This window comes from Myodes glareolus, chromosome 25 (genome assembly GCF_982192425.1).
Source record: "Myodes glareolus chromosome 25, mMyoGla1.1, whole genome shotgun sequence".
Lineage (NCBI taxonomy): Eukaryota > Metazoa > Chordata > Mammalia > Rodentia > Cricetidae > Myodes > Myodes glareolus.
Window position 1 is genome coordinate 35265024 of NC_142050.1, and position 15788 is coordinate 35280811.

The 15788-nt window shown below is 46.4% G+C and overlaps 1 protein-coding gene across 1 annotated transcript in view; it reads right to left on the bottom strand.

Moving 5' to 3' along the window:
• Creb3l2 (cAMP responsive element binding protein 3 like 2) overlaps window positions 1-15788 on the bottom strand; it is a 118322-nt gene that overhangs the window by 38991 nt on the left and 63543 nt on the right. Inside the window, exon 2 of the mRNA XM_085683558.2 lies at window positions 12478-12694. Within this exon, the coding sequence (XP_085539684.1) occupies window positions 12478-12694 (217 nt within the window). The remainder of the gene's footprint in view (window positions 1-12477; window positions 12695-15788) is intronic.

The following is a 15788-nucleotide window of genomic DNA, read 5'->3' on the forward strand; positions in this document are numbered from 1 at the left end:
CAGCCTTGGCTATTAGCAAAGATGAAGAGGCGCCACTGTCTCACGGTAGGGAACATCGGGTGGCCTTGGAGACCCAAGAAGAGAGTCTGCTCAAAGGTAATGAAATGACAGCATCAGGAGTAGAGCCTCAGTCATTTCCATATGCAGCACCGTAACCCTGCACTAGACTTGTGTTTTATAGACATACGCACAGGCAACACACACACAACCACACACACTACAGAACATGGAATAGGAATAAACAAACATTCCTAAGAGAAATTACTTGGTACAAATAGCATCTATATGATAAAAAAAAAAGCCCTACACGTTTCCATTTATCGTCCAAATAGTATATATAAACTGAAGAAAGTAAGTTACATGTCTCCTCTAAACTTTCATTTTATTTGTTTACTCTTTGAACATGTTGAAAGAAATTGACAAATCTCCCCCCCCACACACACACACATAAAAATCTCCTGTGCCTAGAGAGACGGCTCTGTGGCTAAGAGCACTGGCTGTTCTCCCAGAGGACCTCGGGTCCATGCCCAGCACTCACATGACAGACAGCCCACAACTGTCTGTAGCTCCAATTCCAGGAGGACCTTATGTCCTCTTCTGGCCTCCATGGGTACCAGGTACACAAGTGGTGCCCAGATGTGCATGCAGGCAAAATACCCAGACTAATAAGAAAAAAAAAATAATCTCCTTTGAAAATTCCAAGGCTGAGATCTGGAAGGCAAGATGCTGTGGGGTAAGAATTCTGTGAGACATGTCAAAATAAGGAAAAAAACTATGGCTCACTGCATGGAAGTCAGTGGCCTGTCTGCCCATGATGCCCTAAAATGAATTCCTATATAGAATGGTGTAAAGAGGTGTCCATGGTAGGAAAATCGGCAGCATTGCATTTACTATGGGCTGGGTCTTGTTATGAGTGCTTTGGAGATATTAACTTAGTCCTAAGAGTAACCACAGAGGTTAACACAACTATTGTTCCCGTTTTAAAAACAAGGAAACTGCAAGATTAAGTAACTCGCCCAAAAGTGTGCATACAGCTGGTGTGTGGCAGACCTGGAACTCACATAGAAATGAGTCCCATGGCCTGGGCTCACTCTCACGGGCACACAGTACTTTCCAAAGCAACAGTGGTTGAATATAGTTCTATCCTAGAAGGATTACATTTTAAGAAAAAAAAAATTTGAGCCCTCAAGTAGACATAGGAAAAAAATAAAATACTGATTACTCCTATACTACAGATCACCAGTCCATCTTTCTGATATGAAGAAACATTGTTTAAGACCAACTCATAATAGCTAAAACGTGCTGTGCTTAGTCTTTGGCAGACGCCCAGGCTGTACTGCATGGACCTCTGAGACCAATTAGCTACCTCTGTCACTCTGTGTTCTTTCTGTGCCTGTGTCCATGGAAGTTCTCCCCTCAGCGCCTGCCATTCCTATCGCAGCCACTTGGTAAATTATGTATTTAATTATAGAGCAAGCCACAGAAGAACAATAGCAATAATAGTTGATACTTATTTGGTGCTTGCAAAGTGGCAGGCGCTGTTCTAAGTGTTCAATAAATATTAACTCGATGAAGCCCTCCAGCGACGCGGTGGAAGTAAATATTATATTCTCATTTTAAAGACAGGGATGGGGAGACAAAAGAGCAAAGCAACTCGCTCAAGATCACGTCGTTCATAATCTGGGCAGAGCCCAGACTCAAAGCTAGAGTCATACACAACATAATTCTAGAGATCCACACTGTACCTTGTACTTGAATCTTTCAGATTCACCGTTTCTCCTGCAGGATGCTGTGTTTAGAGCGTGAACCACGTAAATACCCATAGAACAAAGGGCTGATCTGAAAAGACTAATTTAGTACACAGATGTGCACAAAACTCCCACATATATTTAATTTTCCTTCATCAATAATAGAGCTGTTATTCCCGAATATTCCAAGTAGTTTTACTTGACAGATGGCTGTCAACTTCGCTGCTGACTATACTATGCTAACTCCACACTAACTATTCTAGACTGCAGGGGTTAAGCAAAGGGATCACTGCTTTGCTGTCCCGAGGGAATCACTGTTATCTTTCCCCGCTGTGCTCCCTAACTGGCCCCATCCAAACACACGCAGGTTCTTTCCTCATCCCAGCCACGGCAGAGGACCCAGTATGACCACATCATCCTTTCCTGTCCCTCTAGGATGACTCACACTGATGCTCTTGACACCAGCTCAGAGCAAATGTGATTAGCAATTTATCTCATCTCTGGGTCTTTTTTTTTTTCTGGGTCCTACTTCCTGGGAACACGTCAACACCGAGATCCTTCTAAGGCTAGAGAGCAGAAACCCAAGTCACCTGTGACTCACCCGTGACCTTTCCTCGCACACACCACCCTGTGTTAATCCTGCTGCCTATTTCGCTAATCCAAAAAAAAAAAAAAAAACAAAAAACAAAAAACCCCACTTTCTTTGCCATTCACGTCAAACACCTTCTCGTCTCTCTGCAGCTATCTCGCTGTGCACCCCTCCCCTGCTCTGCAGCCTCAGCAACGAGAAGTTATTCTCTCCTAGGACTCTCCAACCAACACCCCACCCCTTGCTCCAACCCTGTTTCCCAATCGTCCCACGGAGCTCGACTCCTGAGTCCTTCTCCTTCCGCAGCCTTCTCATTCTCCCCTTAGGACTTCACGCCAGCACCAGTTCCTCACCTCTAGCTCCCCGAGGACTTGCTCTCATCTGTCACTGTGGAAACAGCCCCGTAAATTTAAAGGATCAATACTGAGCCCACCCAGCTAGCTCTAGCTTTTGCAAACCCTAAGAAACCCCAGGGGATTCATCAGCAGGACAACTGGTCACAAGAGATATCCCTGGTCTGTCTAGACTCTATAGACCTGAAACAGTGTGTGTATATGTCTGTGTTGGAAGGACAGGTATGTGCACATGAATGCAGTGCCCATGTGGGCCAGAAGAGGGGGCCTGGTTCCCTGGAGCTGCAATTTGCAAGTGGTTTTGAGTCACCTGATACAAGTGTTAGGAACCGAGGTCTGAGGTCTGGTCCTCTCCAACAGCAGTACAAGCCCTTAGCCACTGAGTCAGCTCCCTGCTATTAGTCTCTTATGCCAGCCCAAACAAAGTTACCTTGGCACAAATGCATTATATACCCCTTCTGATTAGCCTGCTGATATTTTATAGACTTTTAAACCCTATTCTTACACAAGCTTGGAGGACAGGGGCCACAGTTCTCTCTAAATGGCCGGGTCTAGCGTTACTAAGTTTCTTCTTCAGGAAAAACACTAAAATAACAGAACAAAGCAAATGTGTACCTTGTGCTATAGCTTACAGATTCTTCAACTGAAAGTCACATAACTGAACGTGGAGATGTGACAAATTAGGCAACAGTAAAAAGGCTTCCCAATGCACAACAGACAGAAATTAATTTAAAAAAAATCAAACTTATACTGTAGTGGTTTGAACGAAAGTGGTTTCCATAGGCCCAGAGGGAGTGGCATTATTAGGATGTGTGACCTTGTGGAAGTAGAGGTGGCCTTGTTGGGGGAAGTGTGTCACAGGGAGTGGGCTTTGGGTTTTCAGAAACTGAAGTCAAGCTCACTCTTTCTTCCTACTGCCTTTGGATCTGGCTGTAGAACTCTCAGCTACCTCTCTAGAACCATGCTGTGTGCCTCCATGTCTGCCTGTGTGCCACCATGCTTCCCACCATGACGATACTGGAGTGACCCCTGAACTGTGAGCCAGCCCCAAATGAATGTCTTCCTTTAGAAAAGCTGCCATGGTCATGGTGTCTCCTCACAGCAAGAGAATCCTAACTACGATACACACTATACCAGAGGCTCTTCTTGCAGAGTTCACCCAGTGTTGCCCTGAGCGACTTTACTGCAGCTTTGGCTATGGATACACAATGTGTGCGCCTTGCACTGTGCAGGATGCTAGTTACACCATGGCTCACCAGCGGCTGAAGCCCCAAATTCCTCAGCTCAGCTTCAGGACCACTGGCTGTCCCAGGCTGCAGTGTTCTCGGTGTCCATACAAAGTTTCTCGCTCTTGTAGAGACAGAACAGTTTAAATACAGAAAACAAAGGCCTTTAGTATTTTCCAATGTCACTCTTCGGCATGCAAGCAACAAAACAGCGCATCTTTGGAGTCTAGTGTGTTAGCACACTTGAGTTTAATTGTTAGAGTTTCTGACTTGTTTCATTTTTGAAAAAATTGGTTGGCGGCTGGAGAGACGGCTCAGCAGCAAAAAGCACTGGCGGAGTTCAAGTCCCAGTCACCACGTGGTGGCTCCCAACCATCTGTAGTGAGATCTGACGCCCTTTTCTGACTTAAAGGCACACATGCAGATAGAGCACCCAGAGATCAAATAAATAAATCTCTAAAAGTAATGGTTGGATGAATTTGACTTGGGATTAGGATAGAATTTCCAATAATTTCTGAAAAGGCTTAAGTATGCTTTTGCCATTCTGGAGTCCACATTCATGCAAAACAGCATTCTCAGCACTGATATTTTAAAGTCAAAATATTAATCAACTCTGAAGACACTGAAGACACACTATACCTTTTAGCATTTGGCCAATTATTCTTTATATAATGCTTTACATAAAATATATTTTATATAAAAATAACAAGTATTGCCAATTCTCCTTAATTGAATATTTGCTTTTGTCTTTAATAAACGGTAAAATTATATGTATACTAAAGAACTGTCTTAAAATCCATTTATCATTTATGATGGTAAATGTTTGCTTTGCATGACTATTTTATATACCTACACACCGAGGGTCATGCAAAAATTTCTTGAGCAAAAAGTTGCCCTTGAGAGAGAAAAGTTCAAGAAGGCCACTTATCGAGTGGATCGTGTCTTCCTTCCAGTATGCATGTGCTTTGTACCCAGTCTGGCACTATTGGAAGGTGGTGGAGCTAAAGGAGGTGCAGCGTAGCGGGAGGCTTGGGGTCAGAGGGTGTATGTTCTTCTTGGCCTTCTGGTTCCAAGGCGAGCAGTTTTGTCTCACCATGTACTTCCGCTGTGATGTGTTGCTTCACCACAGACCCCTCAGCTACTAAAGACACAATGGAACCTCCAAAGCTGTCACTGGGAACGGCTCTCCTCACAAGGTGAGTGTGCACCAGGTATCTGCTATAGTAACAGAAACTGTTCTCCTCAGAAGGATAATAAACCCACCAGCCCCATTTGATTACAATGGAACACGACCCCATGACAATGATTACAATGATGATGACCCCCTTGGGGGCCATACAAGGTTTGCTCACCCCAGTTTCATAAGCATAGCCAGGAAGTTTTTCTGGGGAATTTCTTTCAGCCTCTTCATTTTTCTCTTTTTTACACTTTACTCTTTTTTTTGTTGGACAAGAAGCACTCTCAGCAAATGGTCATCAGTCTGCACCCTGAGGAGAGGTGGCTGAACGGGGCAGACACTGCGTCCAATGGCCATGAAGGCCAGCCATATTCCCAGGCTTGGCTTCTGTGGTCGGAGCCCCATGAAATCCTGTAGCTTCGGCATTTCAGAGATGTTTCCAGTTATCTCCAAAATGAATGAGCCCTGTGCTGCAGCAGACCAGGGGTTCTTAACTTTTGTCGTCATGGGATCTTTCAAGAAACTAAAGTTATCAAAGCCCACAGCACAGATCAGTGAGTAAGGGCACTTGCAGTTGAGCCCAGTGGACCTGAGCTGGATCCCCAGAACACATGTAGTGGAAGGGGAGACTCCCACCTCAGCATTCGTGGGACATGCACATGTGCACACCCTTACATGGGAACGCGTGTGCGCGCGCGAGCACACACACACACACACACACACACACACACCATATACACATATACCATATACACACATACAATAAATGTAAAATATAAGCTGAAGAAAGCTATAAAGCCTCTTACCAGGAAAGTTAACAAACATAGACAGCCCAAATGTTGGTGCACATTTTAGGGGTCTAGAGCCCACTGGGTAGGGTACAAGCATCCATTTGCTCTGTATGATTGCCCTGGGACTCAGGGGAGGCGTAAGTGGAAGAAGTAAGGAGGAATGGCCAGGGACGTCAGAAGGGGTATGGCAGGAGGAAGAGAGGGAGATGAAGAAAAAGGAGCCTCTTTCTATACTAAGCCTCTCCTTAGCTCTAGGTCCCAGCATGGCTTTCAAGCTTAGAGGCACTTACAGAAGAGCGGTGTTTGCTCTAAGCAAAACCGGATAAGGAGAGCTGCGTCACTGGCTTTCCCAAGAATGAAATTCTCATTATCCACCACTAGAAGTTAGGGCTCCTACCAGTATTTCAGCTATTGGGTAATAAGAGATAAGAAATACTGGATTCGGTGCCAACGGCTGCCCTTAAACACCACACGTCTGCATGTTTCCTAAAGAGAAATCCTAACTTATCCGGGTGCCCACCTGCTCTGAATGCTTGGATCTGGAGGGGTTGACTCCTCCTTTGGAGGAGGATGGTATGGCTCAAGAAAATAAAATAAAATAATATTATTACTATATACTTGCTCACTCTCAAATCTCAGCGGCCCAGCTGTAGCTAAGACCCAGGGGAGGCGATGCCGGATAAGTCTACCCTCATCTCCATTCACCCATGCCCTCGATGGCAAACACCTCAAACAATTCCTATCCCATACTATCGCCACCTACTTATAAACATGAGAGGAAACACCAGAACTTCCCAAAGGTGAACTGCGGATTGTATGCCCTTTGCAAAATCCTTCTGAATGCCCCCTGCCTCTTTTCAGCAAATAGCGGCATAAACCTATCACGGCACAAAAGCTACAAAGGGAACTGGGTGTCCATTGGGGGAACCGACGGTGTGTTCTTTGGTCTTACTCTAGAAAAGGCCTCCTCAACAGGATTTACTGATTGTTTCTCCCCACATTGGGTGTTAGCTGAGGTGCATGTATGATCCCTTACAAAAGTGGAAGGCCAGTAACACCGCGGAAGGAGGGTTGTCATGTATTTCTTGTGTTTCTTTCTTGTGCTTTGAAAGTCTATAGGTGTTAGTCTTCTGCTGTCACTTTAAGAACTAACCACGCCCACCCCAGCCACTTCTGACCCCACCCCCCGCCGCCATCTTCTCTCTCTCTCTCTCTCTCTCTCTCTCTCTCTCTCTCGTGTGTGTGTGTGTGTGTGTGTGTGTGTGTGTGTGTGTTTCGTGTCGTATGTACGTGTGTCTTTGTTCTCTCTATGTTTGTCTATATCTCCCTTTTTTAAAGTAATAAATGTCTAGCTTTATGTATAGCCTTATGTCCATTTACTCTGCCGTCCACCGCATCCAGTCGCCTGACTCTGCTGCTCGCCCGGGGACCCTGACTCCCCGGCCGCATGGCGCTGCCACTTGTAGCTGCTGCTCCGCGAGCTGTCCGGGACATCCCACCATGGTATTATTTTTAAAAAAGAACAATAATAGGGATGAATGGGTCCCCTAGTTAACTCCCTGCCCCCTTTCTAATTCTATTTGGTTCTTTTGTTTTCTGGGAGTCCCCTAAAGAGATGTCTTCACCAGGACTCAGTCCCAAACTACCAATTCCCCATAATGAAACCCCAGACCCCAAGATGGCCGAAATGTCCAGGAAGAATTCAGAGTCCTCCTTTTAACAAGAATAAATGTCTACATAGATGACTCATAAGCAGGTGTGCTAAGGAAGTCTATCTCCTGACAAGACAGCCCCCAAAGTGAGCAGAAGAATAAACTGGAGACGGAAGTCCAAAAACAGAGAAAAAAAAATCAGCAAGGAAATCTATACACTGAAAAGGAACCACGCAGAAGTGAAAGAATCAATTGGTTAAATAAAAACTACATTAAAAGGTGCCGGCACCAGACAAGCCTACACAGAGGAACGAATTTCAGAGACAGAGGATGGAGTAGAGACAATATGCCCAGACACAGACAAGAGAAGGCAACCGATGAACGGAACAGGAAGGAAACCTGAACCCTGGAAATCTGCTTTGTGTACGAGCTTTTCACCGAGGATCCTGAACCCTGGAAATCTGCTTCCTGTACGAGCTTTTCACCGAGGATCCTGAACCCTGGAAATCTGCTTTGTGTACGAGCTTTTCACTGAGGATCCTGAACCCTGGAAATCTGCTTCCTGTACGAGCTTTTCACCGAGGATCCTGAACCCTGGAAATCTGCTTCCTGTACGAGCTTTTCACCGAGGATCTTTTTTCAAAGCGCTGGCGTGTCCTGGCCTTCTGCTCCTCTCCTCTGCCTGAGGTCCTCGAGCAAGCCCCAGGGGCTGACTCCAGGCAGCGAGCCAAGGCCCAGCTGAAATCCTGCTTCATTCAGGCAGTTCTTCCTGACTCCTGAGTGGGTGTGCGCTCTCTCTCTCTCTCTCTCTCTCTCTCTCTCTCTCTCTCTCTCTCTCTCTCTCTCCCTCTCCTGGAAACTCCTACAGTTTAATTTCCTCTTGGAACGCGACTCAAAAATCTGCCTAATATGGTAGCAGGTACATTATGTTTTCATCAGACCCTGAGCTCCTCCTCACAGGCGGGGTCTACATGTCACTGCTGAGTTTCATAAGTATCTACGTGAGAATCCGGGACACGATATGTGTGCAGCCTACATGTGGAAGGGAAGCAAGGTTAGTCTACCGAATGTCATTAGACCACCTCCAGCTCGGGTTCTGAACAAAAAACCACAGGTGTGAGACACACACCTGGAGCTTCCCCGTCCACTAGTCCTTGTTTGCGTCACCTGTCTAATCTCATTCGAATGTCAGTGCTCTCTCCCGTCCTTGTCCTATTTTTCCATGTCACTGATTGGCACCTATAAGATACAGTACTAAAAAATTGCTATGATATTAATTTGAGGATGAGCCACAAAGCATTAACAACACACCTGCTTCTCTTTGGCACCATGTTTGATCTGCAGATGGAAGCTGCAGTCAGCCAGGAGCTTGCACTGGCGGAATCCTGCCTCTGTCGTACGTGCAGAGGCAACGGGTGGAATGGAGCAATCGCCTCCGTGGTATTACCCCACGGGTCAGAGATGGATGCTCCATCTCTCGTATCGTCTTTAACAACGGGCTAAACAAGTCAATGGTATAAACGTTCATGGAACATCTTCAGAGTACCAAGCATAATGCTAATTGCCAGACACAGAACGGAACGTGCCCTCACACAGCTCAAAATACAGAAGGGACCCAACAATCACATGGTCATTAAAATACATGGATAATTAATAATCTCCGTGCAACTAAAAAGTATTATGTTTACAGTTCATTTCTGTCCCCTAAACAATTATAATCTAGAGCTCATACTCTGGATCTAGCTGATGTATTAAAAACAAGCTAGCAAAAATAAAAAAAAAATCCACTAATAAGTACCTACTCAATGGCATAGGCTGCTAAATTGCGAGATCCTCTTTCACGGGACCAGGAAGATGGCTCCGTGGGTAAGGGAACTTTCAGAGAAGCCTGAGGACCTGAGTCCAATTCCTGGAACAGGCATGGCAGGAAGAGAGAACCAACTCCTGCCAAGTTTCCTCTGACCTCCACACATGCATGGTGTGTGCACACTCATGCTCCCCCAAAAACTAAATTAAAGTTAAAAGGAATCCTCGACAAAGTCTGACTGAGTGTCCTGTCCTCACGCAGACCTCAGTTGTAAATAACAACGGTAACAGAGCTAAGATCTTCCTTGCCTGCAGCCAGACACTGGGAGGCAATGAAATCTATTACTGCACTTAATCCTCAAAAGAAAACATGAAAAGCCCTCCTCACCCTTATTTTACACACAGGGAAGCTGGGCTGGAAAAGTTAAAGGACCTTCCCAGAGCCAGTGGGTGGTGATAAAGAATTTGGAACAGGTGTGAAAAACTTACTCTAGGGTTGGCACATGTATAATGATTTTATAATCGGTTGTGTACTGTACACTTCCAATCCTCCCCTCCTGAAAGATTCTGGGAGAGCAATGGACAAATGTCATTTTCTTTATATTTCTTCAGGGTCTTTAATAAAAACATGAGAACCTCCGGGCAAATGAACGGAAAGAGTGTGTAGCCTAGTAACACCAGGTAAAGGAATCCAGACACTGAAAAACGACTTCACCGTGTGGCTGCCAGCACCCAAGATGGTCTCCAGCACCTCCTGCTAGATGCCTTCTTGTGCAGCTCCCTACCACAGCTGTCCTGTGTGGGCAGCTGAGTCTCTTCCCTGGCTGTGTCAGGAAAGGTAGCTGACAGGTGGGGGAAGCCGGCAGCCCCATGCGGAGACCCATAGGGCAACCAACTTACCCTCAGAGGCTGGTCGACTACTGCAGATAGCTGCTTTTAGGGTAGAGTGTCTAACCCTGGAATGTCTTGGCCAGCATCTGTCTCTAATGTCAGGATAAATTATGAACCAAACCCACAGCAGTATCACTTCAGAGGACTTAAGTGCAGAACTCATGAGGGAATAAATGGCTGTTCTAAGACATTAATTTGTGTGTGTGTGGGGGGTATTTGTTACACAGCATAAATGGCTAATGCAAAAGACACTGAAGGTTAACTCCACAAATGAAGAAGGGAGGAAGATAGAGGCTTCAATGGAATTATGAGGCAAAAATAGGCAAAGCAATGGCAAGAACAGGAGGGAGCCTTGCATGAAGGCAAGCACATCCCCACAAAGGATCTCAACAGTCACTTTGTCCGGCCACTCACCCATTTAAAACATACTAAAGTTAACTCGGGGCTTGCATGAATTTAACCTGAAATCCAGACAACTGACTTCCTTTGAGCTGGCCCGCACACAGTGAGGGCGGGGACACAGCCGCTCCCCGTTACCTAGGCTTCATTTTCCATGGTTTTAGTTACCTATGGCCAATCACAGTCTAATGATATCACATGGGAAATTAAGAGAAATATGCAATCCATAAGTTTCAGGTAACTTCTGCGGCAGTATGTTGTTACGGCAATACACCTTTCGCGGTGAGGCTAAGGGAGAACACGGCACCAGCCACAAAAGAGAGGTACAGATCCTGCATCTGACCTGACGACATTTCTGAAATGAACTGCACAAACTGCAGGATGGGGCAGGCACTTGGAGGAGAACACGATTTGCTTAGACACTACTCAACAGACATTTCTCTGAGCTTTTTAAACATTGCATTATACCCCTAAAGCACCCTTATGTCCTCGAATTACCTCAGTTCTCTGCCTTTCTTTCCGGGAGGCATGACATCTCATCCTGCTGGTGCAAGACAGACTCCAGCAGAGGGCTAAATCCCCATGCTCCTAAACTCCCCACAACAGAGGGAAAAATCAGAGCATTAGGGTGAGGCTCCAGCAGGCTAGAGAGAGCCCACCACCAGCTTCACAGCACCCCTCCCTTTCACCGAGCATGGAACCACACTCTTCCCCATGCTGATGTGTGTGACTCTTCCAAGAAAGAATGCATCCTAGGGAGGAATGGGAATTCTTCACACCCACAACATTCTGTGCCCCTAGAGAAAGGTGTGTTACTGGTACAAGTTAATTATTTTAGGGGCTAGTAATGAATTCCTCCGGAGGGGCCTTCCTTATGCATGTGGGTACAGGCACTGGCCTTTTACCACATGGAAGCATGAGGAAATGCATTAGGTGGGGAGCAATCTGTAAAAGCCTCCTGCCACACACACACACACGGTATGAAAGGAAAGGCAGAAGGGGGCTCAGAGCAAAGCCCAAAGAGGTCATTTTAGTGAGTACATCACACGGTGTCACCCTCCTGCGGAAAAATGTATCATATGCTGGAATGAAAGTAGGAACAAGGTCTTTAGAGTTTACTCGACGTACTTTAAATAGCTGGCTGTCCCTCTAAGAAAATTAAACAGTTCAAGTGTGTGTGTGTGTGCATGTGCGTGTGTGCATACACATGTGTGTATTAATGCAAGCACACGTGGAAAACTGGTAAGGTAGAAAATAGAGCAAATAAAGGCTTATAGAGGAATGATCCAGACATCTCAGCACCTCTGGGGTTAGAAAAGCCAGTCCTCCAACAATGACAAGCAGCACCATGGTTTATGGGAATAGGCATGAAATGGATACCGACAAGAGAGTCCAAGAACATTCACCAAGATCCCATACAGGTAGGGTCAGTGGAACATGCTGGGAAACCAAGAAGATGCCCCCCGCCAGAGGTTTCTCTAGATAAGAAAGGTCATAAAAAATTCCTTTGTCAGGAAAATGGTATGATCCTTTAAAACAATTAGCTAGTGTCCCATACTGCTGGTATCATCAGCTGAGAGGCCAGCTCAGTTGCACACAGGTGCCCTGCTGCCCAAGGCCCAAGTCAAAGAGAGCAAGATGATTCAGTAACATTAAGTTCCCTGAGAAGCAGCCGAGCACGGAGAAGTGTATGGTGGACCTCTCGGCATTTGCAGCCTTGGCACCAGGCAGTGGGTGTGTGGCTCATGCGGATGCTAACAATAACAGAGCCCACACCCCGTCTCCTCAACAAGCTAGAGTCAAAGGGGTAAAGGCCCTCAGTGTTTTGCTGCTCTCAGTTTTTACCGTCATTGAAGTCATCGCTGGCAGCCGCATGGGTGAATGGTGACTGAGCCCGGGGCTCCTCGCTCAGGGAGTAGCTGTGCTCAGCCTGGATGAGAGGCGCTGGTGATGTTGGCGATGGCTCCACCTCCATCGACACGCTCTTCTCTGAGAGGAAGGGGTCGTTCAGGAGCTGACCCAGGACGTTCTGGGAAAACTCATCCAAGAGTTCTGAGAAGTGCTGCAAGAAGCAGAGGAGGAAGAATTCAGGTTTTCTTGCTCTTGATTGGACACTCAACACACACACTTCAGGGCAAAGAGACATGTGGTCACTTGCAAAACTCACTTGTCCGTTTCTGTCCATCAAACCAGGGCAGTGGGGGCTGGAGAGACTGCTCAGTTGGCAAAGTTCTGGCTATGCAAGTACTAGGACCCAAGTCTGATCACCAGTACACACATGAAAAGATGGGCACGGTGCTGTCTGTAATGCCAGTGCTGGGAATCAGAGACAAGTGGACTCCAAAGGCTGCTGGCCACTCAGACCTAATTAAGGAGCCCCAGGCCCCTATATGAGACACTGCCTCACAGACATGGTGAGTAGCCCCTGAGGGCACTACAGTTACCCTCCAGCTGTGCATAGTGTTTTCAACTAATCATAAGCTATCATTCCTTGTCATTCTGTGGGTTGTCTGGGCGAGGAACTGACTTCACTGAGGTGCCATGATACAGTCACACTGAACTGCATGCTTGGCCAGGGGCTGGGCTCAGGCAGCTGGACACCTGGGCCATCGGTCAAGGAAGCTGGGTGGGGCTCCCTGACAGAATAGTAGGAATCTTCCATAAGGAACAAAATGAAGGATGAATGACCTCGGGCCCATACATCATTGTCACACAACATCCTTGTCTCCATGGACTCTCTGGTCAAGACAAATGACAAATCCAGCCCAGGCTCACAGGGCAGCACAATGCAACTCTACTTCCTGGGAGAAAAAAAAAATGGCAAAATTCACTTGCAGACGAGTGTGGAGGGATGGTGTGACTCCCCGAGGGTCACTGTTGGAACGATGAGCCACACTCTGCATGAGCAAACATCTTTAAGTAAGCTATCCTCTACTCCACAGAGTGAGACAGAGGATGGTTATAATCAGGTGCCCAACTCAAAAGTAAATAGAGGCAGTGCTATAGTCTGAATCTAGAACACCCCCCCCCAGCCCAAAGTTTCTATGTCAGTTTTGGTCCTTGCCCATGTTGTCACTGGGAGGTAATAGAACCTTTAAGAGGTGGGGCCAAGCAGGGGGTCGTCAGGTCATGGATGAAATGCCCTTACAGAGGACCCTGGGTTCTCCCTTTTCTCTTTTTCACTTTTCAGCCATGGAAGGAGCAGTCCTGTTCTCAACCGCACATCAAGGTATGCTGGTTTGCCCAGAGCGCCAGCATTGACACGAACCAATTAGACAAAGAGATCAATTATGCGAAGTGACTAGTTACACAAAGGAATCTCCACAGCCTTAGCCAAAGAACCCTTCTCTCTTTGTAAGTTGACTGTACCAGGCAGGCGGTACAGGACAGTCTACTCCTTTCTGTTCTCTCTACTAGACTTTTGTTTCTCTTCCATTTAATCTTTTGAATCATGTTCCATCCTCCAGCTCTAATTCTGTTAACTTCTCAGCCCCTGCCAAGCCATGGACATGCACGAGGAGTCATCTATGTAATATCTAGGGGTCACTCTCTCCCCTGCTCCACTGGCCCACACTGAAGGAGAGGAAGCCCCATTAACCCTCCCTCCATCAGAGGGGTGTAACGATGCTACGAGGATCTGCAGAACAACACTTCTCTCAGCACGGTTGGTATGTTGGACTAGATCATTTCAGTTCTGGTGTGGAGGGGGTGCAGGAGCATGTACAGGTGTAGGAGAGGCCTGGGAAAGGTTTCTCTGCCTTTTGTTGGGAATTTAGTACTTCATTGTTGACATACTGGACTAAGCACATTTTGTGGGGGTGGCTGTGGCGGCAGTAGCAGTGTGTGTGTGTATTTGTGTATACTGTGTGTGTATGTGTGTGTATTTGTGGATACTGTGTGTGCATTTGTGTATATTGTGTGTGTGTGTATATGTGTTGTGAATGTATGTGTGTATGTTGGGGATTGGTCTGTATATTATGGCATGTTTAACAGCATCTTGAACCTATACCCACGAGATGTCAGCAACACTCACTTTCCCCTTGGGTGTGAAACCAACAATGTCTCCCCGAACTGCCAAATGTAAAAAACATCTCCATACTGAAGCTATTCTCACCACCTTTAATTCTACACTCACTCCCGTTTTCAGCAGGAAAATGTTTCCACTCACCGCTCTGCTGCCTCCACCACTTTGCCCTCAGATACTGACAAAGTCTTTAGAGGTTTAGATGTGTCCAGGATGAGGAGAAAATTCACAGATACTGCAGCTACCAAATGTCAAACTTTAGGAAGGTTCGGGTCATGAAATAAATAGGAAGACAAAAAGCAACCCAGGCCTATCTAAGGCATGGCCACTTAGGATAGGGTGTCTTCAACATCTCCATAGTCAGAAATTATCTAGAGGACTGAAGATGGAGATTCTGAATCACATGTACGCATGGGGCCCAAAAGCCTTCCTTTGCAACCAGCTGAACCCAGCGAGGAGCAGGGCAGCTGTAGGGCTAAAATTTGAACCAGATTTCCTGTTATACAGTAAGCTAAGGTCAGTGTATGGTTCCCTAAGCAGCCTACACTTCCGGCCTGATGGACTGACGGACGGTGAATATTACGAGGTGTTGGATGGCGTTCCCTTTGAGAACAAAAATCAAGTAACAGAAGGGAAGTAAATAATGCAAACCATAAGATTCAAAAGCGAGAACTGATCAGAGCCTGCCCATTTCCAAATCACAATTCCATCCTGAGCTACAAGGTCGACGCTGGCTGGACAGGCTGGCTCTGCTAAGCCTCTGGAACACTGTTCCATCAGGAGGCAAGGCGAAGCTGCCTAGGCTGGCCTGCTCTGCTGACACCCTGTTTTCATTCTCTGGAGCAGCACTAATGAGTGTTTTCATGAGCATCCTCCCGATAACCAATAATAAACCCCCAGCTCTGCTTGCCCTCCTCAGGCTCCCCCTACTTTGGATGATACAGTAATTATCATGTTATGAAACAATCTAGCCCTAATGACAGGCAGCCCTGAAAATTTAGTTGTTACACCATAACCTCCCCATCTGGAGAAAAGGAGCTAGCTCCCCAGAAGCAAAGACCAACAGTGCCTAGCCACCCACCTTGGAATTAACAGAGGTAACCACTGAGTGGGTTCAGGGACAAAAGAGATG